A 23,129-nucleotide genomic window follows, 5' to 3' on the forward strand; every position below is an offset into this window, starting at 1 on the left:
TTTTTATTTAATTTTATGTATAACCCTTCATAAATCATACTGACTACATTCTGTATATCAATATATGTAAATATGTTTGACATTAAAAACACACAGAGACACTGGCAGGCGTTTACTGGCGACACACCGGTTTGCAGGCTTTTTACAGGGGTTTGGCGCCATCTCCTGACGCCATGGGGATTACATTTATTTGTCAATAAATACTGATAGATGCATATATTTAAAGATAAATATATTTATTAATGAGTAAATACGGAAAACACAATTTTTTCTCACATTAACCACTCTTCCCAAATCAATCTCGAAATGTTTCCCCGAGTAACTCCAGCAAGAATACCAGCTGAAAGGCTGAAATACACATTTAGCACATTTAAAACAACCTCAGTTTATCCCAGTATTATACATGTTATGCTAAATACACACCATATTGACTGTGCTAAATCAACAGTAAACAAATATACTACAAATAAAACAAACTGCATACCCTGTCTTTTACTAACTGCATAGTAAAAGACAGGGTACCTTACCCAACTAGAACTGAAAGCATACGGGACTAAGGAGGTGATTCAAAGTATTTTTAAACTATGGATAAACTGGGAGACCTTTAATTGTTAACGCAATTGTTTTTTTCCCCAAGACTACATTACCCTGCATCCTCTACGTCGCAGCAAAGCCTGACGGGTAGCCTCCCGACGTCCTTGTCCTACCAAGCGCACACTGACTGCCTTCACGCAAGGGCTTGGAGATCCCTGTCATTCACTCGTGCTTCACAAAAATAACATTTTCAAGGATGATGGCAGCAAGATTTCTCCGCCGTGCTCTGCCTGTGCTGAGGCAGAGTCGCTGCTACGCCGAGGCCGCCTCCGGTGCCCCGCAGATGTCCTTCACGTTTGCCTCACCAACACAGGTACTAGGCTAACAGTAACGGCTAGGCTTCTCAGGCCCAGCTAGCTTAATCGGCTCACCGAATGAAATTTAAAAAGAAAAAATGAAATGGCACCTTTGGGGCCGTGTAACAGATTAGTGCCGGTCCTTGGCCTCGCTGTGTCCCCGAGCAGTACGTGCACGGTTGCATTTAAATTAGCGCTAGCGTTTGTGTTTGTAGGTTAAGCCGGTGTAGCCTAGCCTAGCCTAGCCGTCATTCACCGTATTTGACAAGCAGTGTGTGATCCTTCACAAAGCATTGCTCTCTTCACGGTTACTTAAGACTCCGGATCCATTTGTTTTAAACACATTTACATTTTTTTTTTAGAAGTGCAATAAGTTTCAGTGACACTATTAAGGAGCCCTTGTGTTTTAAATACTAAACTGTAACCTTGAAGTACATGTCGGTGGGACGAGCTTGTCAGTGCAGTTCACTTCACATTCTGAATGTGAATAAACAATGTTTTTGACCGAACAGGTAAAGTCAAGCGCAAAGAAAAATTTGTTATATCAAGATGCGTTAAAATGGATTAAAAAGACTTGTGGTTATTGGTGATGCTCTGTTCGTTTCAAAAGTCTGGTTCTTAGTTTTGCATCTGGATATTTACTTAATGGTTGTCAGTTAATGTGGGTTGGAGCTCTCTGTTAAAGTGGTGGCGTAATGTTTTATTTTATTTTATTTAAAAGTGTTGTTATTGTGTGTTTTTGTTTTTTACAGGTTTACTTCAAAGAGGCCAGTGTGAAACAGGTGGATGTCCCCACGCTCACCGGTGCATTCGGTATCCTTCCTGCCCACGTACCCACCCTGCAGGTGCTCCGGCCTGGTGTTGTCACAGTCTTTAATGAGGACGGCTCTTCTGCCAAATACTTCGGTAAGATTTTCCTTTGGAAAAATGAGTGAATGACTGCAGACAGACCCACCAAGAAGCATCAAGATCCTACTTATCCAAAATCAAAGAGAAAGAGATTATAGTCATAGTTATAAATTTATTTTGGTTTTAGTCTAATTTCTTGAAGCAGAAAAAAAAATTATCTCAAAAGTACAAAATTAAGAGAATTAACAGATGCCCAGATATAATGACCATTGTTTAATCTTTAGTGGTTTTAAATTAACCATTGCGACAATAATACAGTTTAAGCCCCATTATTGCACCCAGTAACACAGAATCTCTCAGTGGAAGAACTACCATCTTATCGAATTAATATGATGTTATTAATGACTGCTACAGTGAAGGCTTACACTTTATTGTGATTACCCACTGGTCACAGATCACTTGTTTTGTACAGTGTGAGCATTTAACAAAACACTATCAGGCTGTCTACTATGAAGCGGTTTGTAGCCTGTGTCCAGCATAAAGGGAAAGTAACTTGTGCCGCACTACAGTCAACCATGTTTACTTTCTTTCTTTCTTTCTTTTTTTTTTTTTTTTTTTTTTGTAAAGATCTGCTTTCCTTTTTGGCTGTTGTTGATGCCAAAAACAACAACAAAGTGTTTTATTACATCTAAACAAAATACTATTAATGTGGGAGTGCACTTGGCTGACATTACACCTGAGGAGAACATTACAATTATAGATAAACCAGCTAATTGTATGATGGTGTTATGGCCTGTCTAGGCGCGGCCAGACCACAACATAAAGGGTGATCCATCCCCGTCCAACCCCAAGCAGCACGTCACACACTTAATATTTTGTGACAGTGATTTATTTAGACTGAGTGCAGTTAAACAAAGGAAGGGAGCATATCATAACTTCAGGGTGAACCCAAGGCCAAAACGACAAACAAAAGGTAGCCTATCTCAGGAATAAACACAACTTACCTACTCAAAAGAACTAAACCAAATGACAATCATTTTCCTCCCTGCCTAACAAAAACAGGAGAAAACTGATCAAACAAAACCACGGTCCACCCCTACGTGCTCTTACATTAACCAACATGGTAACATAGTGACACAGTGAACGGTCTGCCGGTTGGGTTGGGCCGAGGATGAATGAAGTGGCAGTCCCTGGCGGTCTCTTCTTATCTGCTGCCTCCCGGTCCTTAGCCAATCGGTGCGAGCCATCCATCCTAGATGCACCAATCACGGAGGAGCACCTGGACACTTAAATTTACATATAATTACGACAACAGTTGTAACAATGGGATTAAAATATTTGAGAATCTGGTGAGGTGATTAAAACTGGTCGAGAGAAAATTGTGGGAATAAGGAATGCTATGGGGCTCTTCCACACTGCATTGAGTATAATGGTACATATGTAGTTGAGGTGACTACAAATTCCACGTGGATACTTACACTGTGTGTGTGTGTGCGTGTATATATTCACAGTGAGCAGTGGGTCCGTAACGGTCAATGCTGATTCTTCTGTGCAACTGCTTGCCGAGGAAGCTTTTCCCCTCGATCAGCTGGACATTGCAGTAAGTATAATGTGAACTTTGAAATTAATGTGTGTGGAGCTGCTACACTGACCCCTCATTATTATCAAATGAGAGAAAACAGGAGGAGATTTCTGACTGGTGGTTTGAATTTGAGCGTAATAGTCGTTAGTCTCATCATCTTCAGTTTCCTCCTCTGGAATAATTCTTTTGTGTGTCGGGAGGGGACGATGCAGCGTGAAGAGGTGCAGGTGAGATGATGTTTATACATGGAAAAGAACTGGATGATGTAGAACTACAGGTCTAAGGTGAAAAAACGGCAAAGAACCAGCAAATGTTAAGATGTGATACTGTTGTAGCTGCTCAGCTTAAATAGTATTAAGTCCATGTATGTTATTTGTTTACTGTAATACTAAATAATTCATCACTCTATGTAAACTTGTTCTATATGTACGCGTGTTTATGCCACATGTGCATTATGGGTACGTTAACCTCCTCTGGGTGATACCAAGACAATTGGAACATGGAGCAGATGGCCAAACGCTACTATGAACTGTCACTTTCGGGGTTCTTCACATATCTTTTATGAGGTTCAAGTATGAGCTTTGGTTGGGCTTCTCAGTCACTTGTCCTAAATCCACTCTTCTATCAACTTTTTTGAGTAAGTCGCATCCTGATAGGTGAACCAGTTTCTGTTAGCTCTCTGTAAAGGCTTCTCTATATTTGACTACTTTAATATCGATCTGACTTGGTCTCACTTAGTGTTAGATTTTTATGCTGGACTAAAGCTGTGGGAGCCTTACATACACACAGTTTTGTCCAATCAACAGAAGGCTCCTCCTGATTTTTTTTATTATATATAAATTTGAAAGGGGAAAAAACCCCAGAATATTTTGGTATTCTACATTACTGAGTGCAGATTAATGATATAATATGCTATAATGCACTAGTTTTCCAAAACTGAACAAATCTGAATACCGTTACCATTTTTATCCCCATCTCTCAAGCTCTACCTGCACATCAATGAATGACTATTTTAGCACACCGTGTACACAAATGTACCCAAGAGAAATTACACTTCTGCAAGAATGCGTATGATAGAAAGTGTCATGTTAAATGTGACCGTCACTGTGATATTTCATTCACAGTGCAAAGAAAAAGCCTTGAAGGGTATAGTTTGTGCTATTCCACTGAGCTGAGTATCTGCCCTCCATTACTCTGTTTCAGCAGAGTGTTGTGGGAGTTTCCTGCTGTAGCACTGTAAGCTCTTCACTGTGTAAAGTGCCCCGAGGTGACTCGCATTGCGATTTGGTACTTGAAGAAGATAATGCTACAATAATTGACTTGAAATTCGATTGGGAAGCCGAGTGAGGGTACTTCTGTGTGCACCAAGAAGTCTGCAGAATGAAACCGATAAAGGTAATGTGTTGTATCACGTAGGTGGTCTTTATAATGGGAAACCGTCAGTCAGCGGCTTAATGGGTAAATGTTGTGCTTTGAAATAATAAATGCCACAAAAGCAAGGGTCATTATGAAACTGTCACCACTGCAAACCAACTCGTATTGAGCTTCACAAGTTTTCCCAAAGGTCAGTATTTAAAGAAGCTTCATTGATTGATTGTGTGACATTGCACAGGTGATCCTATAATTGTAATCTGCAGCTCTGTATTTACTTTAATGACCAATTATCTAATAGGTGCATTGCTCCCCTCATATCTCAGACTTTTAACAAGTTATAAATAAAAATGATCAATGTTTGTGGCATGTAATGAGTATAAAGTCAGCCTTTGTGTATAAGGACTGAGATTCAGTCCAACACAAATAATTGGTATTCATTAAATTCCCTTCCCATTAAGCTTTTTTTACAATATAAACCCCCCCCCCCCCACACACACATGTTTGAACTGTATGATCACTCTGTGCTCTGGTGTTAATTCACTCAGTATTTTTTGAAATTGGTCCCATTGAAGACAAATATGTGTGCCTGCTCTAACAGTTTATTTAGATGTTAGAACTTAAATAAGTTGTTTAAATGAACAGGTTGCTGTTTTTGCTATTTCTTTACACTCTGAGGCTACGTCCACACGTACCTGGGTATTTTTGAAAACGCAGATTTTTCTATGCGTTTGCACCTTTCGTCCACACGTAAACGGCGTTTTTGGTCACTGAAAACTGAGATTTTGGTCAAAACTCTGGCCAGGGTGGATATTTTTGAAAACTCAGTTTTTGCATTTACGTGTGGACGAGAAAAACGGAGAAAACGCAGCGTCAAAGGTGTGCGCATTTTTTGACGTCACACTGTGCGCCACGTTATTGTTTCGGTGAAATTAATTTCTACAATACTGTTACTGTTAATTGTACTCTCTGCAGTGTTTAAATGCTTACATATACACACACAGTTACTGTCCCTCCACACATATGACTCGGTGCTGGTTCTATGCCCCAGCTTTGTTTACTTTTTCCCACCGAGGCTTCTAGACTTCTGATTGGCCAACATTTCTGCACGGTTAGGAATATAGCGCCACCTGCTGCTTTGGCATGTTCCTAGCAGCGTTTTCCTTCATTTCTGCCTTTACGTGTGGACGGGATTATTTTTTTAAACGAAAACGGAAAATCTCAGTTTTCAAAAATACCCGTGTACGTGTGGACGTAGCCTAAATTGCTTTTGCACTCTTGAGTTTTGCTTCTGATTTTGTGCAGCAGCTATTTTTGTACCCGAATTGTCTTTGAGCATTGTAATCCTCACCAGCTCTTTTCTGTTTGACTTTGGATTTTTACTGGATAAATAAAAGATTGTTTTGTTTTTCTTTTGTGTATGAATAAAGTTTGCAGCTGCAAGTCAGGAGACCAGGTGTTACACTGTGAGCTCAAATGGTGGGAGCCAGTCGTTTGTTCTTAAAACGTTGTCAAAAGCTGTACAAGTGAGAAAGCTTTGAAAGCCTTGTTTTAAAATAGGTTTCCTTTTCTTTTCACACTCTTTACTCTTTAACAGTGTCACCAGTATTGACACAGTGGTATTCATAAGTGGGTTGTCAATTCTTTCTCTTTTATGCTTTAATGAGGTTTGTGTGATGGGTATCTATATATTCAATTTGTTCAGGCTTGTATCATTCCTAATTATCCACCCAGATCGTGCTCTTTGACAGCAGAGACCATCCTTTGATCCCACGCTACATTATTTTCTTCTGATTTGATCTGCCGGGTCATTCGGCACCTCCCAGCTGATGATTATCCATCAGATCGGCGTTTCAGTCATACGTCAGCGTTGAGTCCTCTTTTAAATGTCAGTCTTGTTAATGCTAGGCTGCGTTATCGTGCACTCGCCTCGAAGGTGTCGCGTCTTTCACCTCGGGCAGTGGCGGAATCACTGTCAAGTTGACTTCATAGCAGTAAATGAGTTAATTTTTCCTCATCGCCTTCCACTCTGGAGTAACAATGCACATGGGTCCGGTCTGTTAATAAGGAGGGAAAGGTCAGTCACTGTTGAGTTAAAGCAGATGTGTCAAATCCCTGCTGGGAGACCTTTAACTTCCAGCTATGTTTGGCATTTCTCGTTTCTAATCGCGACTGTGACAAATGGCGCTTTCAGAGCAAAGAGGCAGTGGGGATTTTCCCTGCTCGTCTTTCTCCTCACTTAAGACTCGCTCTGTTTTTTTCACATCTTGATATCCTGACATCCCAGTCATCCTCAAAGGGGTTTGTTGGATGATTTAGTTTTGCATACTCTATTTATTATGTTTTTTTTAGAGGGTGATGACCTGTCTTGAAATATTTTCATAGTCACAGATGATGAGGGTGTATTTGATATTGCACACTGCTGTAATAATGTGGTTTAAGATGGAAAAATAAATAATCTATAAGTGTTTCTAAAAATATGCAGCTGGACTTGTGGTTGTTATCTTATAGTGTTGCTTTTTTGTTTGTTTTTTTAATAGTCACATGTTCTATTTTTCTATTTTCAGGCAGCCAGAGCCAACCTAGAGAAGGCCCAGGCTGATTTGGCTGGAACAACGGACGAGGCAGCGAGGGCAGAAGTTCAGATCGGCATAGAGGCCAACGAAGCCCTTGTCAAGGCTCTGGAGTAGACTTGTGGTACGACCTCTCAACTCCTCTAACATGAGCTGTTTATTGTCCTGGAATTTGTTTGGTTTAACAGGATAATTATGCAGGACTGCATACAATTAATAATATCAAAAGTGGAAACGTTAACAGGAAATTACCGACCACTAACAGCATTTGGTTTTATTTTCATCAAGCTCTTGTTTATTTTCCCTCCTAGGTAATCTTTTCTGTTGTTTGGATGAAAATCGACAGCCCATCTGTGTTTCCGGCTCAGTCACGTCAGCGTCCAGAAGATTCCATGCTTGCTTTGTACAGGGGATGAAATTAAAAATAAATTTATTTGGAATTACTTGCTGGAGGAGTTTGTGGTGGTTTCTCGTGCTGCAAAAATGCACATGTGTAGTATTTTTGGTGCACAAAGACAAAGTTAGCAGTGTGTTGCAATTACATGCTATTATTAAATAGTTGTCATGTGTTGTGGAAAGTGCTTCACAAAAGAAGTAGTGTGGGGGTTTTCTAATGCATTTTTTTATAGTGACTGATGACTGTAATGAATGTATTCTGCCACTTGAGGGCAGCAGACATCATAGGTAGTTCACACAGTGTTTTGGATAATCAAATTTTTCCTCTACTTCCCAGCAAACCACAGTTTCAGGGAAGGAACTGTCATATTTTTCATATAAGGCTGGAGGAAATTGTTTACCGTAAAGCCTCAAAAGAAAGGGTCTCTTGAAATATTTGTGGTAGCTCCTGGATTTGAAAGTGTAGTCATTTTACTATTGCATTGCCCATGTGTGGGTTTGAGTTATTTGGAATCTTCTGTTGCTTCATGTGTTGGCAGGGCTTTTTTGTTGTGAGTGATGACTTCAGGCTTACATGACTAAGCCAGGAAAAGTCAGTTTGTTTTTTTTTTGCTGTCCCTTCTTTGGAAAACTGGGCCTTTTCTCTTGTTTCATAACCAGACTCACTCCGGGAGGTGCTGACCTCACTCACGTGCCCACTTAAGGCTTTCAGAGCATAAACCACAACCGGTTTATTTTGAATGTCAAAACTCTTGCAGGCTCTCAAGAAGTGCGAGTATGGTGCAAGTAAAAGTATTTACGCAGAAATGTTCTAATGATTATTAATGTGCATGGTGAAACTGCTGCGTAAGGTTCAAAAGCAGGAACAGGAAGTTTTATAAATCATTTCCAGTACAGAATACAAATGAGGAAAGATAAATTACACAATTTTATTTAGAAACGGTCATATTTTTGTTTTTAGCAGAGTTGACGTAGGCTGTGAAGACTTTACTTGGCTTGATTAATTATGATATAGTTTTTTAGAAAAGAAACAGTCACCAAAACCTCACACATCCTGCTCTTTGTTCTCCTTTCTAATCTGCTGTTTTCATCAAAACCTTCTCATCCCAGCTGCACACACACACACTCATGAACAATATACAAACTCATCAGTTAGCCTCAGGGCTTGGAGACATCTGAGTAACACTTCAGACAAACAAGATGAATTGGTTATGTCAAAACCACCACTTCTTTAATCCAGATTTATAATAGAGGATGTTGAAACCAAGAGCTGCACCGTCGTGTCTGTGCTCTGAGATTTTAAGGCTAAAAAGTGAAGCAGAAAAAGACGGTGCGCTTTCCAAGCGAACTCGTTTCTCTTGACGTGTGCTGTCGTGCAGCTGAAACAGCTGGGTGTTCCGTCGTCTGGAAAGCTGTGCCCTATAAATGAGGAACCAGTTCTTTTGGTTCGTGGTGCTTCCAGTTTTAGTTTTGCTTCAAACTTCTACTGTATGAGTTTGTAGTGAAATATTTAGAGTTTCAAAACATTGGCCTCTTCCTCAGCTACACACACTACTGAAGTATCTCACAAATGAACTGCCTGACCCAAGTGTTTAAGTGCTGCTCGGTGGTACAGAAACAGCGAAGTGCAGCGCATTGACAAAGGACGACGAGTATCCAGTGAGAGCCCTTACTCAAGAGCCATTTGGTGGTGTTTCAGAGCAGATCAGGTTTGTGATAGTAAGTCGGTGCATATCTCCCGTGGATCGCCACGTACTGTAATTAAAAGATTGCACTGTCTGCACCCAGGAGCGAATAACATGATACACGCTATGACAGTCCACGGTGTCATGTTTGAGTGGTACTCGAGCACAAAGCAGCTGGAAGCTTTGGGAGAACTCACTGGGCTGCGTTTACTGAGTCAACCACAGTGGCAATAAAAGGGACCAGCCCATGTGAATCATTGTGTTTAGCAATGATGTAACTTCTAAAGAGCTTGCTCCAATGCAGCGGTGTCGTTTGGAAATACGGCATTGTCAGCTTGATTCATAAAGAATTACCGTGTAACAATCTGTTTGAATAATCAAGAGCATTTATCAGGAAAGAATGGCTGCTGCTCTTCATGTGGCTTTTGAATGTTTTGGTTGTTCAAAAAACTTGCGCTGCAACTAACTATTGCCGTTAGGAAAATGTAATATCTACAAACCAAATGCAATTCCCATCATCATCCTATCATCCGGTAGCTCTGTTTACTTTTGATTTGCAAACGTTAGCAGGCTATCGTGCAGTCGGGTTAGTTGGAGAACATTGTAAACTTTACCTGGAGCATGTTAGCTGAGCAAACCGCTCTCAGCAGTTAATGATACATGCAGCTCTGTAGAGCTGCTAACATGCTGTAGCTGCGAGTGATCTCGTGTCACACTTTGTCAGACTGCACAGCATTTTTATCTCTTGCCCTCGTCTAATGAAGCGAGTGTCCCAGTTTTCTTTTTTTTTGTGGCTCAGGCTCAAAAAAGTGTCACAAAGAATGTGTCGATGTAGCCCGTGGATGCATCCCTACTGAAATCCAAAGATCAGCTGAAGTAGCAGTTTTATGAATTAAAGTCATACTCTCAGTATTAGTAACTTGTCCTTCATCGCCTACTATTTATCCTCTATTATCATGTTGTCTTAGGTGGTCACTAGCTTTGTTGAACTGAGTTATGAACTAAATCCAGTATCAGAATGTTGCTTTGGACCTTTGGCTGTTTGATCACATGGATACTACAATTAAAAGAGCAGCTTTAAAGAAGCGCAGAACAAATATAAGATTGAATAACAATGACATAACATAATTACTTTTGAATGTGCCACCCCATAAAACAAGCAGGGAATACTTATGCTTGTGTCCAAGCATGTGTCATTGTAGCAATGTGGCTAATAGGGTGAATCACAAAGCAAATGGAGAAGAGTCGAAGCGCAAGATTTTCTTTATGTACCGGCGCGGGCTCCAGCATGACACACGCTGGCTGTGACACGGTGTGAGATTTTCCTTGATGACTTCTTGCAGGCTTAGCTACCGGCTTTGTGGATCGGGACACGAGCGACTTTAACCTCATCAGACTTGAAACGGAGTTGAGAGACTCTCAAACCCAAACCCTCTTCATCTCTCTTTATATCGCTGCTCTTATTAGCCTCGTGAAATCACGGGACACACTTCACATGCGCCACCATTGACATTTCACTCATCGTGTTAATGATAATTCATGCAGCTGACGGCGCTGGGAGAAATGTTAATTTATCAGGCTCAATAATGAACAAATAAAACAATGTATCAGGTGAATAATGAGGGAGTTGTGTGCGTAAGAGGGGGAGTGACAACTGAGACACTACGATCAAGTCCCACAAATGTTGCCTTTATACAAGAGGTATCACATCACAGCTTGAATTATTCATTTACAGGAAGTCATCTTCAGCAGAAAAAAACTGCAACAGGCTATTTATAAGTTGTTTTCATGTTGCCTGTGCTGTATAGTTACCCGAAGTCTTATATTAATTAGTACTTAAATTGCAATTTTGATAAGTTGGAAAGTAGATCCTTCCCAGCAGCAGCAGGTAGCAGAATACAGGATATTAAGAGCGCCTGATGTGTGGAGGCAAATGAGAGACCTGTGAAGGAACCGAGAGGAAATTAAAGGTCTGGAAAATTTAAACGCTTTGAGCAATGAGCCAGCTACGAGGATGTCAATTTTCCACACACCAAAGTGCACTAAAATTACACATCATCTAGTGCATAATCATCGGCCCTGGAGCTAGCTTTAATATACAGTAGCTGTTAAATGGTACAGATACATAAACACGTTCTGGGGCGGCTTTCTTGTAAGCGAAACCTGCAAATTTCCACCTGTGAGATATGGTCAAGCATGGCTAAGTGTGTATCAAGGGGGCAGATTGAGGCTTCGCGGCAGTAAGAGAGAAAGAGAAGCATCCAGAGAGTGGAGCTGATTGAAGTGCTGACCTTTTGGTGGGTCTGTGTAAAGAGGGGGCCTGCAGACTCTCAGTCAGCTGTCAGATACTGCATCCAGCCTGGTAGTGGGAGTAGGGCCCTGACACCAGCCTCCCACCACTTTGCCCTGTTTGTGTCATCCATTCCTCCATTCTTACAGCCTTCCATTCCACATAAACACCCACCCACCCGCAAAACACACACACGCAGGCGAGCGCTGCCGCAAACACTCACCCAGACGCAAACATCCACACAAACACAAATATATTTCTGCCTGTGCCAGCTAGGTAACATTTCTACAAATAGAAGTGTGGGCATTTGGGAGAAAAAAATTGCAAAGCTGCAAACACAGCCTGCTGTAGAGGTGAGATAATCAGCTTTGTGGTAACAGCAAATGGCCCCCTGAGTGGCAAGGCAGGTAATCATTGCGCTGAGTATTTCTGTGGGAGAGGGGAAAAGTGCTTTTCTGTTCTCATGCGTGTGTCTATGCATATTCACACAGAAATGAGCAGCCAACTCAAAGACACGCAGGTATAAAAGTACCTAGAAGATTCATTAGTGCGTATACAAAAGGACGATATGGTCGCTGATCTGCCACTTATGGTTTCTTTTTTCTTTTTAAAGAATTCAAAAAATAACTCAAAACAAGGATGTATTTGCGGAGCCGTGAAACATCCTGGGCCATACCAATGCAACAAGACAAAAAAGTCTGTTGTGCTCAGAACTGCACTCACTTACTAAAAGCCGACCAGGTGGGGCACATTTACATGAGAGGCAAAAACATGCTGTAGATTTGCTTAAATTGAGCTTGGAGTTCTTCCATATCCCCAGTCTGTTTCGAGTTTAGCATCGCTTTGATGATCTTCGCTGAATTACTCATTACAGAAAAGAGACATTTACTCTTTCCTTTTTGTCAATTCAAGGCTCTAATTAGCAGATTTGAGTGGTTTCATGCACATTTTACAGCAGTATGCATGAATAAAAACGAAAAGATGCAATAGCTGTCAACAAAAGGCAATGCAAATTTAATCTTCCCTTGAAGAATAAAGGAAAAAGTGAAGGCGGCACATCTGCGTGTGTCTGTACGAGAAAATGTGAAGCCCACTTTCGCTGGGAAAGACGTGTAAAATATCCGCCTTCCTGCTGACGGTGAGGACCGTGGCTGTTTGGCATTCTAACTCGAGGTGTCACATGCTACAAGGGAGTGCATCAGCTGGGTGGGACCCATCTTGTGTGTACAGTATATACAAACAGTACAGCCTGAACGTGTATACCTGTGCAGATGAAAACGACAGATTTCAGAATCTCATAGTGAACGGTTGGACCAGGTTAAACCACACACGCACAGACATATATATATATATATATATATATATATATATATATATATATATATATATATATATACATATATATATATATATATATACATATATATATATATATTGTTTCTATGATGCCAGTAGTCTGGCCTTTTGTGCCTCTGCTGAAAACAGACAAATCTCAGCGGTTAGTCATGGGGCAAAAAAAAAAAAAGAGCTCCATTTTAGGTCCAGTCTGGCTTTACATTTCTCGTGACTCAATCGAAATCACCAACAAAACACAGACGCACACATGATGCATGTCTGACTGCTGTTTGAGGAAGTTTGTGGAAGTAAGTTTACATATATAAGTCACCAAAATTGAAACAAAATTATTAGCTGATATGCTTTTCTAGTCAAGCTGCCTCTTTCTCTTTCTGATTTTATGTATGACAAATGGACTCGTGAACGCTGAGTTTGAGCTGCTAAACCAAAAACCTGAGCCTTTCATGAGGAAACAAATGGTTAGAGGTATCAGCAAGAAGGATGGAAATATTGCAAGGCCAGTGACTGAGCCAAGGAGTGGCCATGGACAGCACTATTGTGTGCCCACCATCTGACCACCCCACACAAATAATGTTGTTACAAAGTTAAAGAGAGTAATTCCTACTTCTTTTGGCTTTATTGTAATTTCTTTAAGACTGCTGTATCCACATGAACACCTCTTAATAGCAAGGCTTCTATTTAAAATTGATTAAACATAATCTTTTTTTTTTTAATGTAGGACTGCATGAAAAGCTTACTGTTGTATACTCCATGGTGTACATGTCTGTCATACCCAGTGTTGGGAAAGTTACTTTTAAAATGTATTCCATTACAGAATACAGAATACATGCCCCAAAATGTATTCTGTAACGTATTCCGTTACGTTACTCAATGAGAGTAACATATTCTGAATACTTTGGATTACTTAATATATTATCATGCTGTTTACAACTACATGAATGTACTATTGCTGTGATTTATTACTGTTACTGAAGGTCCGCGGCTCCGAACCGTAGTAAAGGGACCTCTGGCTAATACGGTGGGTTCTGTGTCGGGCTCGTAGCCGAAAACTAGCTTTACTTTGTTGTCTGGGTCAACTTTGCTAGCAGAGACAGAGAGAGGCGTTGAAAGGCTGCTCCAACTGAACGTATTGTTTTTGGAGGAAAACACGAACACGGTGTACAGTCGAGTCTTAATAGCTTACTTACAACTGGGCTCGTCAGGCACTCTTCTTGGCTGCAGTGGTTATTATTATATTTACATGCTTCCAGCTCCCGTTTTTGCTCGATGACAGCTCGTACTTTTCCTTTTTCTCCCTCCCTCGCTTACAGACACATAACGTGTATGGCAGTCCATTCTCCCTGCAGCACGGACTACACTGCCTATGATGCTACATTCTTTAGAGCTATACCTGTAGCATTCTGCCTATTAGCTTAGCACAACAACAACAAAAAGGCCTCCCTCACCCAGGAAACACGCAGAGAGAGTGTCATCCTGTAACCATGGCAACCGTAACGCTGCCGCCTGGAACAACAGAACGTAGCTGTCAAACAAAACCCAAACAGTCCTGACCCGCGACAATATGAAACAGGAAAGTACCACCATGTAATCCATTTATTTCAACAAAGTAACTGTATTCTAAATACCACCTTTTTAAACGGTAACTGTAACGGAATACAGTTACTCATATTTTGTATTTTAAATACGTAACGGCGGTACATGTATTCCGTTCCTCCCCAACACTGGTCATACCTGAATAAAAGATGAAAGTAGAAAAGAGTAAGTTTAAAAAAATGACTACTTGGTCAATCAAAGAGACATCAGTTTCTCTGCCACACCAATATAAATTATATTCTCAGCCTGCTAACCACATCAAAATTGTCTGGTTTTATCACTGATACTGAGACTTTAGCTATTGACAGGACTCACCTCAGTTTTGGGCCACTGTATCATTTATTAAGCTAAAGCTTTTTGTCAGTACATAACTTGTATTAGTCTATAGAGCTCTGAGTTATGGTATGCCTTAACTCAGTGGTTCCCAAACCTTTTTTGCTGGGCCCCCCTTGTTTTACAGGAAAAATGTTCGCGCCCCCCTCGCGCGCACGCACGCACGCACACACGAACACATCCTCCAACCACACACACCCATATTTTGCTCCATTGCGGTTTATTTCACACCTCAAACATTTAGTAAACAATTAAGCAAATACAAGTAATCTGCAATAAATTACAGGCAGTAATAAAATAAACTACTAACTCTTTTACTCTACGTCCACACCTACACGGGTATTTTTGAAAATGCAGCTGTTTCGTCCACGTAAACGGCGTTTTGAATCACCGAGAATGGAGATTTTGGATGGAGAATGGAGCCTGATGATTTTTTTTATCCCGCTGTAACTTTACTGTATAAAGAGCAAACATCTCCAAAATGTCAGGAGTAGTTAGTCATTACAACAAGTGTTTGTGAACTAAAAATCAAGAATGTGGGATACTGTTTGTCCGTGATTTAAACAGCCCAGCGCTGCTCCCGACAAAGGGAAAACCAATTCTGCAGGGAGACCTACCTCGGCACTTGTGCAGGTGAAGCCAAAGGGAAGATTTGCTTCACCATATTTTCTAGTCTTTGGCTTAGAATGAAGTTGGTTTGGAAACATATTCAGCTATGCTTCATCTCCTGCTTTGCGTTTGTGTGGGCGCCCGTGCTAGCAGTGTCCAAGCGTTGTTTTTTTTTTGTTTTTTTTCCTTTTCATGCCGCGCCCCCCCCCCCCCCCCCCCAATGGCTCTGCGCCCTAGGGGGCGGGCCCCACACTTTGGGAAGGTCTGCCTTAACTCATATATCTAATATTAGCATTCATCTAGCTAAACATTATCACTATTATAATTATTGCAAAGATTACCACATTACTACAACAAGAATTGTTGGATAATATTACTTTACATGTTCTGGAAACCTAGTTATTGCACAGTAATTGCCATAGCAGACACACTGATCACCTTTACATTTCATGTAAGAGTAATGATACACCCTAAAACCCCCACAGGAGTAGCTGTGAACAAGCTACCAGTTACACGCCGCAATCCTAGCCTGGACACTCAGTTCTTCCCAAACATGGGACCAAATACTGATCCCTGATTGCAAATATCATCAGATCGCTCCACTGTCCTTTTCCATGGTTGGTCACTTCTTTGGTGACTGCAATTTTCCTTTTAGAGAGAATCACACACACTTTCCCTTCTCCTCTTAAGATCACTTACTCCCATGTGGTGCGCCAGGCCCTGTCGTGTGCCTCCTGGGGCTTTTTCAAGCACATTTTCCTGCAGACTCTCCTCAGCTGGTTTAAACTGCTCTGTTGCCTTTTTCCAAAACATCTAGTGGATGTGCCTGGGCACGTGAGGATGCATTCACACACTGGTGCACATGAGCACGCACACACTCATCATGAAAGTGCAGGTAGTTATTTACTGTCCTTTCAACTGCACAGTTATACTCTTGCGCATTATGTGTGTGTGTGTGCGCGCGCGTATGTGCGTGCGTGCGAGGCTGCATAACATGCCAAAAGAGGAAATGAGGCAAAGTGTAAATAACACCAGAGGAGCACCTCCGGGTTGCCTTTCCTTCCTCTTGGGCTGTGTTGAAACCTTCATGTCATTGCATCTGCTCTGCCACCTGTGCTGTTGTGAAACTTTGTAACTAACACTGTATTTCTTTAAATTACACTCATGATGTGACATTTCCTATATGCAGATTTAATAAAAAAAAGCTGTGTCATTTTAGCAAGTGGTAACTTGCACTGGCTGAAGGAAGCTAGCATGTGCCATGTACATGTAAAGAAGGCTAATCCACTGAGTCATATGCAAGTTAGGCTGAAAAGGAAAAAGAAACTTTCATTTTTTTTAAAAGTTTAGCTAGTTTGTCTACATGCCCTGTGATCTGATGCCACACAGTGAGGATAGTCAAATGTGTTTGGAGTTAAATTCCCCACCATTTTTATTCCCACAGAAGGAACACTTCAGATATGGTGCTCTCTTATTACTTTGGAACGATAACATACCACTTTCCAATCTGTGTCGTCTTCATACATCATACATGTACTGTTTTTACCTATCTGGATAAATCATAAGCTTCATGTCCTTGGAAGCTTTGCACAACAAAAGCAGGAACGCAACTGATAGAAATTCGATAACATCTCAAATGCTTTTTTAGATGACACGATGAGCGCGTCTTCCTCGAACCTGGACCAGATCAGCTAATCCATCGGTGCCGGTTGACACTCGCTTCTGTAGCCAATGTGACGGACGAATTGTGGTGACGTCATGGTCACAAGCATGTACACTGAGTCACTGTAGGAAGATATGCCAGCTTCAGAGAAGCTAGAAATAATCCCCTAACATGCACAGACCAACTTTGGCCCTCAGCAGGACCTGTGAGGTGAATGCAACTATAAAACCTGTTATGGTCAGTGAGTAATGACACCACAGACTACAAACAATGTATCTGAGATAGTGCAACAGTGTCATGATTATAAAGTACAGTGCTTAAACAATAGTTTATATGTGAACAGTTTTTGCACAAGACGTGTGTAATTTTTGACGTATGACCCAACATATATTATACTGTTACTGTTACAAATTGAAAGATGTCCATGTAAATTCCCTGTGACCCTCTGCTACTGTTCTCTTTCTGCTTTACCTTCCTGTACCCTTTCCCCACTTTAACTCTAGTATCGTTCCTTCTAAGTTTGCTTTTCCAGAGGCATTTGGATCAGCACAACAATGACTGAGAATGTAGACTGCAGAAATCCAAAAACATAACATCCTCTTTTCTAAATGTCACCAAAAACCAATTTATTGTAATCCTGCTTTTGGTTTCTGTGTTGTAACTTGCAGCCTATGTAACTCTTACTGCATGAGCATGTTCCACTGGCATTCATCCCAGGTCAGGCATGCTCTCAATGTAGCTAGTGACTGATTCCACATGTGGAGGCTTGGGAGGTGTGCTTTTCCATGACTCCAAATAGGCAAAGTGCTTTTTGAATCACTATGGAAAGGTCAGATGGTTTACAGTGCAGAAGCACATACCACGTTTGATGAAAAAGCCTTGAATGATTTAACAAAACATCCCCTAATATTTGTCTGACGAAAAGAGAGAGATTTTTACCCTGATATCACATATTTACCAGCATGTTAAATGAATAGCTGGACATTTGATAAAATACACTAATCCCCTTTTACACTGAAAGTTGTATGATGAGATTGATACCAGTCTTAGACCATAGGTAGCAACTGGTTAGCTTAGAGTGGGAACACTCTAAACTCTCTGGTTTGGTGCGTGTATTAGAATAGAATAGAATAGAATTCAACTTTATTGTCATTGCACATGCACAGGTACAGGGCAACGAAATGCAGTTTGCATCCATCCAGAAGTGCTTTAGCCATGATATAGATATATTACAATATATATTAGCAATAATATAGATATGTAAGTATATTACAGAAATGGGTCTATTATGGTATGTTATAATGTACACGGTATGAAGTATGTTATGAATATTCTATAACTATAAGTATGTACAGGCTGTAGTGAGTACAAGCTATGTACAGGCTATGAACAGGATATAAATATGAAATAAAAAACTATACAGAAATCTGAGATATACAGTTATACAGAAATGTGAACTATGCAAGTTATAAACAGTTGTAGGATTAAAAATTATCGTATGTACAGAATGATTATTTACACAGAACTATACAGTAGTGCAGTTAAGATAAGTGAGATATGTGGATAATTTCTACAGAGGCTATATAAAGTGCTAGTGGTTGTGATTAGTTAGTTCATTCATTGCTCATTTACAAACACGTCATATTTAATTTCTTTAATTTTGCAAAAACAGAAGACATAAAAATGTGAATCTGATGTGTAAACTCCACATTTTTCTACTTCTTTTCTGTTAATTCCAGTTTTTTTGTCTAAGCTAAGCTAATTATCATCTGGTGATACCTTTTGGCAGTAATAAAAATGCTGGCTGTTTTTTTGTTTCTTTGTTTTTCCCACTCCCTTTGGCAGAATTGGCGGAGTTCATTTGAACTGGTTGGTTTCCTGGTATGGCGCTGGCTTTTATGCATAGTCCACAAATCTTCAATACAGTTAAGAGGTATGTTTGGAAAATTAAAGGTGAGGTTTTCAAACCTTACAACACTATACCAAGTGTTAAGCATGGTGGTGGTAGCATCATCCCCTGGGGTTGTTTTGCTGCTAGTGGTACTGGTAAATTGCACAAAGTGCCAGGAAGCTAATTATTCTAATATCTGGCAAGCAGAGTGCTCAAATATCCCACTAAAATTACCCCAGAAGCTTACTGATGGCTACCAAAAGCATCTGGCTGAGGTTCAATTTGCTAACCAAATAATATTGGGTGTGTATGTATACTCTGGATCTTGTGTGGATTAGAGAAAATCCAAAATAAATGTAAACTTGTCCAGCCAACACTTTTTAAAGTCATTAAAGATGTGTACAATCATTCCACCTAGGAAAAACAACAGCTCAAGTCATTACAATTATTAAAAGGCCCAAATAACTACAACATTTATGCCTATCATAAGCAGATGTAAACTTTTGGTTACAGCTGCATGTAGTTACTTGAAATATTTAAGCACTATAAATCTTTCATCAACCTCTAGTTTACTGTTCATTCTGACATCTATGTTTAAATGCAACACTAGCTTGTTAGTTGTGAACACATACACCACTAAAATAAATTATTTTTTATTTTAACATCATATTAAAATATACAGTTTACAACAGTCAAAAAACAAACTAGCATTCATTAGAAACTATGAGATAAGCTTATTTACAACAGACTTGTATTACACGTATTTACTGTGCCTTACTGGAGACTTACAGCTAGAAATGGGAAATTGGTTCCGATATTTATTGATCTATGTGCAAACATGAATTTATAAGGCAAAAACGGAGTTTGTATGACTTCAAAGTAACTATTTGGTATGACCTTTAGTCTTCAATATAACCTGAATTCTTTTAGGCGAGCTTTTTTGTAATTTGTTCAGCAGTCTTCAGGAATAGTTCTTCTGGCTTCTTGAAGAACATTACAAAGCTTGTCTTTGGATACTGACTGCCTTTTGTGGCAAGAGTTGGGAGTTCACCTTGTAATCGGAAGGTTGCCGGTTCGAGCCCCGGCTTGGACAGTCTCGGTTGTTGTGTCCTTGGGTAAGACACTTCACCCGTTGCCCGTTGGTGGTGGTCAGAGGGCCCGGTGGCGCCAGTGTTCGGCAGCCTCGCCTCTGTCAGTGCGCCCCAGGGTGGCTGTGGCTACAATGTAGCTTACCATCACCAGTGTGTGAATGGGTGGATGACTGGATATGTAAAGCGCTTTGGGGTCCTTAGGGACTAGTCAAGCGCTATATAAATACAAGCCATTTACCATTCACATTACTTCTTGACAGCCACCCTTTCACTTCAGACTTCAGTACACAGTAGATGGATCAACTGAAGGTGCAGGTACATCTCTCGGGTCCTGTGTCAGTTGTTTGCTGCATTTTTCCCCCTATTTCTTAAACACACGATCTTCATTATCATCACTTGAGTTATTCTTGAATGATTCATAGTTCATTGTTAAGTGGCTTGAGAAACAACAACAAACTAACAGTAAAACCCTCAAAACTCAGACTGGAAGAAAAATGTCTAAAAAAGAAAAACACCTTCTAAATACATACATTACACAAGACAGTCTGGCTATTATTAATAATATATTATAAAGAAATGAGGGATGTGGCAAGACTGTACAATATGGTCAATGATTATGATATGCTTATAATTCAAGGATCAAAATCACTAATAATGTTAGAGTCAGGAAGCTGGAGCAAAGGAAGTTACTAAATGTGTTGTTGCTCTGTCAGTGACAAAGGCTAAACATTTATGAAAAGTCATTAAGGTTATTTTCAAAGGGCTACTAATGATACTGATTATCTTTGTCACATCTAGATTTAGACTGTTTCCACTTATTTCTTTCTTTAAATAGCACACAGAGTAACTTGAGTGGAAACAGCTTACAATTTTGTACATACTACTTGGAAAATATTTCACAACCAACAGAACATTCAGAGGCTTGAACTAACTTGCTATCCTGATTATATTAAAAAAAAAGAAAGAAAAAATGTTATTTTATAGGCATGTACTATGTACCAGTCAAGTCCTGCCTCCACCCCCATTTGTAGTCTGAAATTGCCCTTTAAATTGCCACTGAACTTGGCATATCACAGCCAACCCACCACGAAATGTGTCTGATTATATAATTTTTTCACAAACGCTCGTGGAAGCTCAATAAACACATCTTTAACAAGCAGTAGTCAACACTAGACACGTCAGCTGCTATAGTATAAATAGATACAACTGACTAATTAACTGTGAACTCATATTTGGCTGACTGGCTGTATCGAGTAGTATCAAAGAGAAAGAATAGACATGACTAAACATAGACGATGCTGAGGCCTGGTGGAGCGAGTGAGGTGAGGCTAGTTGTCATTAGGTTTATCGGATATGCTGATGAAAGTTCAGGACTCTGGTGAGAGACAAGACTGCAATAGCAAACAGCGGGGCTCGTCTATGACCTAATGGATTCTGTCTGCTCTGCATATCCCTAGTCCTAAATGGCTATTTCTGACTGCTGCTGGTTGCCGTCATGGAACCAGCAGCAGTCAGTTAGTGCAATGGGCTGGACTAAGGCTACTGCCAAGCATTGTCTAGCTGCTTCTTGACAGTGATATATGCTCCCTTGTTTTAGGCAACCAACAAGCTGTACCTACTGAGCAGCAAATGTAAGAACATGTTCCACTCTTAAAACTCCCACAAACCCAATATAACGGCATTGCTGATGCATGTGATTTAAGATAGATTGGTTAATAGTGATCGCTTTGGGAAAATCGCATCTCCTCCCCTGTCAGAGTGAAGTGGAAATCGGTTAGTGTGGGAGCAACTGTCTGTCTGTCTGTCTGTCTGTCTGTCGAATGACTGTTGAATAGAACTGCAGTTTTCACCAGCCTTTCAATTTCCTCTTCCTGTTATTGTACCTTGGATTGAAACTGTCAGTAGCCACAGACTGTCAAAGTTTGAGGAAAAAGAACCTTCCTGGTTCTGTAAATTCAGGATACACTGTATATGATAATGACAGTCTCAGGATAGCCAGTGCGTGGGTTGTGGAGCTGTCATGCCTGAACAAATGCTGCCACGGTCCTGTATAGGGTTAAACCAAAACCTCGCCTTTGATCATTAGTTATATACTGTGGATACAAAAGGGTCAGAGCAACCTTCCCCGTGTGACTCATTTCAGCTTCCAGCTTTCCACCCATACACAGTAAATATTTAACTACACGTCATTGGTGGCATTCTGCAGTCAGTGTCCAAATGCACCTCTTCTCCGAAATGATGCTGGCATTTCATTGATTTCCACAAAGTATGCTTGAATTTTTTCTGGTGGGAAAAGTGGGAGGTCGTGGTAGCATCTATTTGCATGTTCATTTTATGATTTTTTCAGTAGAAAGTCTGGATGGAGGTTCCCCTCATTTAGATTGTTTGGAACCTGTTTTAAAATTCTAGCCTTAAGTTTACAGAGACCAATCGGGACAAAGTACAGTGACCTTACTTTTATGGAATTAGTGCTGTTATCGTGAAATACAAAGAGAAAGAGAGTGAGAGAGAGAGCGAGACGGCCAAGAGGAGGAAGAAAACGGGGCAAGGTGGGGGGTGGCAAAGCCTGGAAAACTGTGGCGTACTTGTGGAAAAAAAGGAGGCGGGGGGGATAAAATTGCAGAAAGGGATGAGAGGGAAGGGGGCGGTAGAGCCAGAGGGAGACGGGAATACATGACGTTGTCAGTGGGGTTGGAGGGCTATTTTGAGAATGTAATAGGGAGAAAGCTGCTGCGCACGTCTCTGGGCTGACGTCACAGATGAGATCAACTCTCTGCGCAGCCTGCCAGCCCGATCATGTGGCCCTTAATGACCTTCGCTATCGGTGCTTAAATTACTGCGTATCAACTGCAAAGCAAAACAACAGGAGAAAGTAAAGAAAACTAAAGTAGAAAGAAGAAAAGACACGAAAGAAGACAAAAGTCCTTTTTATGATAAAAACAAGTCGGGTTGGGGGG

The 23,129-nt window shown here is 40.5% G+C and overlaps 1 protein-coding gene across 1 annotated transcript; it reads left to right on the forward strand.

The window, feature by feature from the left end:
• The first annotated feature begins 660 nt into the window (after nucleotides 1-660).
• Nucleotides 661-7,708, forward strand: atp5f1d (ATP synthase F1 subunit delta). Its single transcript, XM_085149987.1, has 5 exons — nucleotides 661-907; nucleotides 1,643-1,796; nucleotides 3,251-3,339; nucleotides 7,260-7,389; nucleotides 7,577-7,708. Exons 1-4 carry the CDS (start codon nucleotides 791-793, stop codon nucleotides 7,380-7,382), a joined length of 483 nt encoding a protein of 160 aa, XP_085006113.1. The 5' UTR covers nucleotides 661-790; the 3' UTR covers nucleotides 7,383-7,389; nucleotides 7,577-7,708.
• Nucleotides 7,709-23,129: the final 15,421 nt, after the last annotated feature.

The sequence above is a fragment of the Neolamprologus multifasciatus genome, chromosome 23 (assembly GCF_963576455.1).
Source record: "Neolamprologus multifasciatus chromosome 23, fNeoMul1.2, whole genome shotgun sequence".
NCBI classification, from domain to species: Eukaryota; Metazoa; Chordata; class Actinopteri; order Cichliformes; family Cichlidae; genus Neolamprologus; species Neolamprologus multifasciatus.

Excerpts from the sequence above, each read along its gene's own strand:
- atp5f1d (XM_085149987.1), top strand. The coding sequence starts at position 791 with ATGATGGCAGCAAGATTTCTCCGCCGTGCTCTGCCTGTGCTGAGGCAG. Across the intron at positions 1,797-3,250 it reads CTCTTCTGCCAAATACTTCG|TGAGCAGTGGGTCCGTAACG; the intron begins GTAAGATTTTCC and ends ATATATTCACAG. Across the intron at positions 3,340-7,259 it reads TCGATCAGCTGGACATTGCA|GCAGCCAGAGCCAACCTAGA; the intron begins GTAAGTATAATG and ends TTCTATTTTCAG.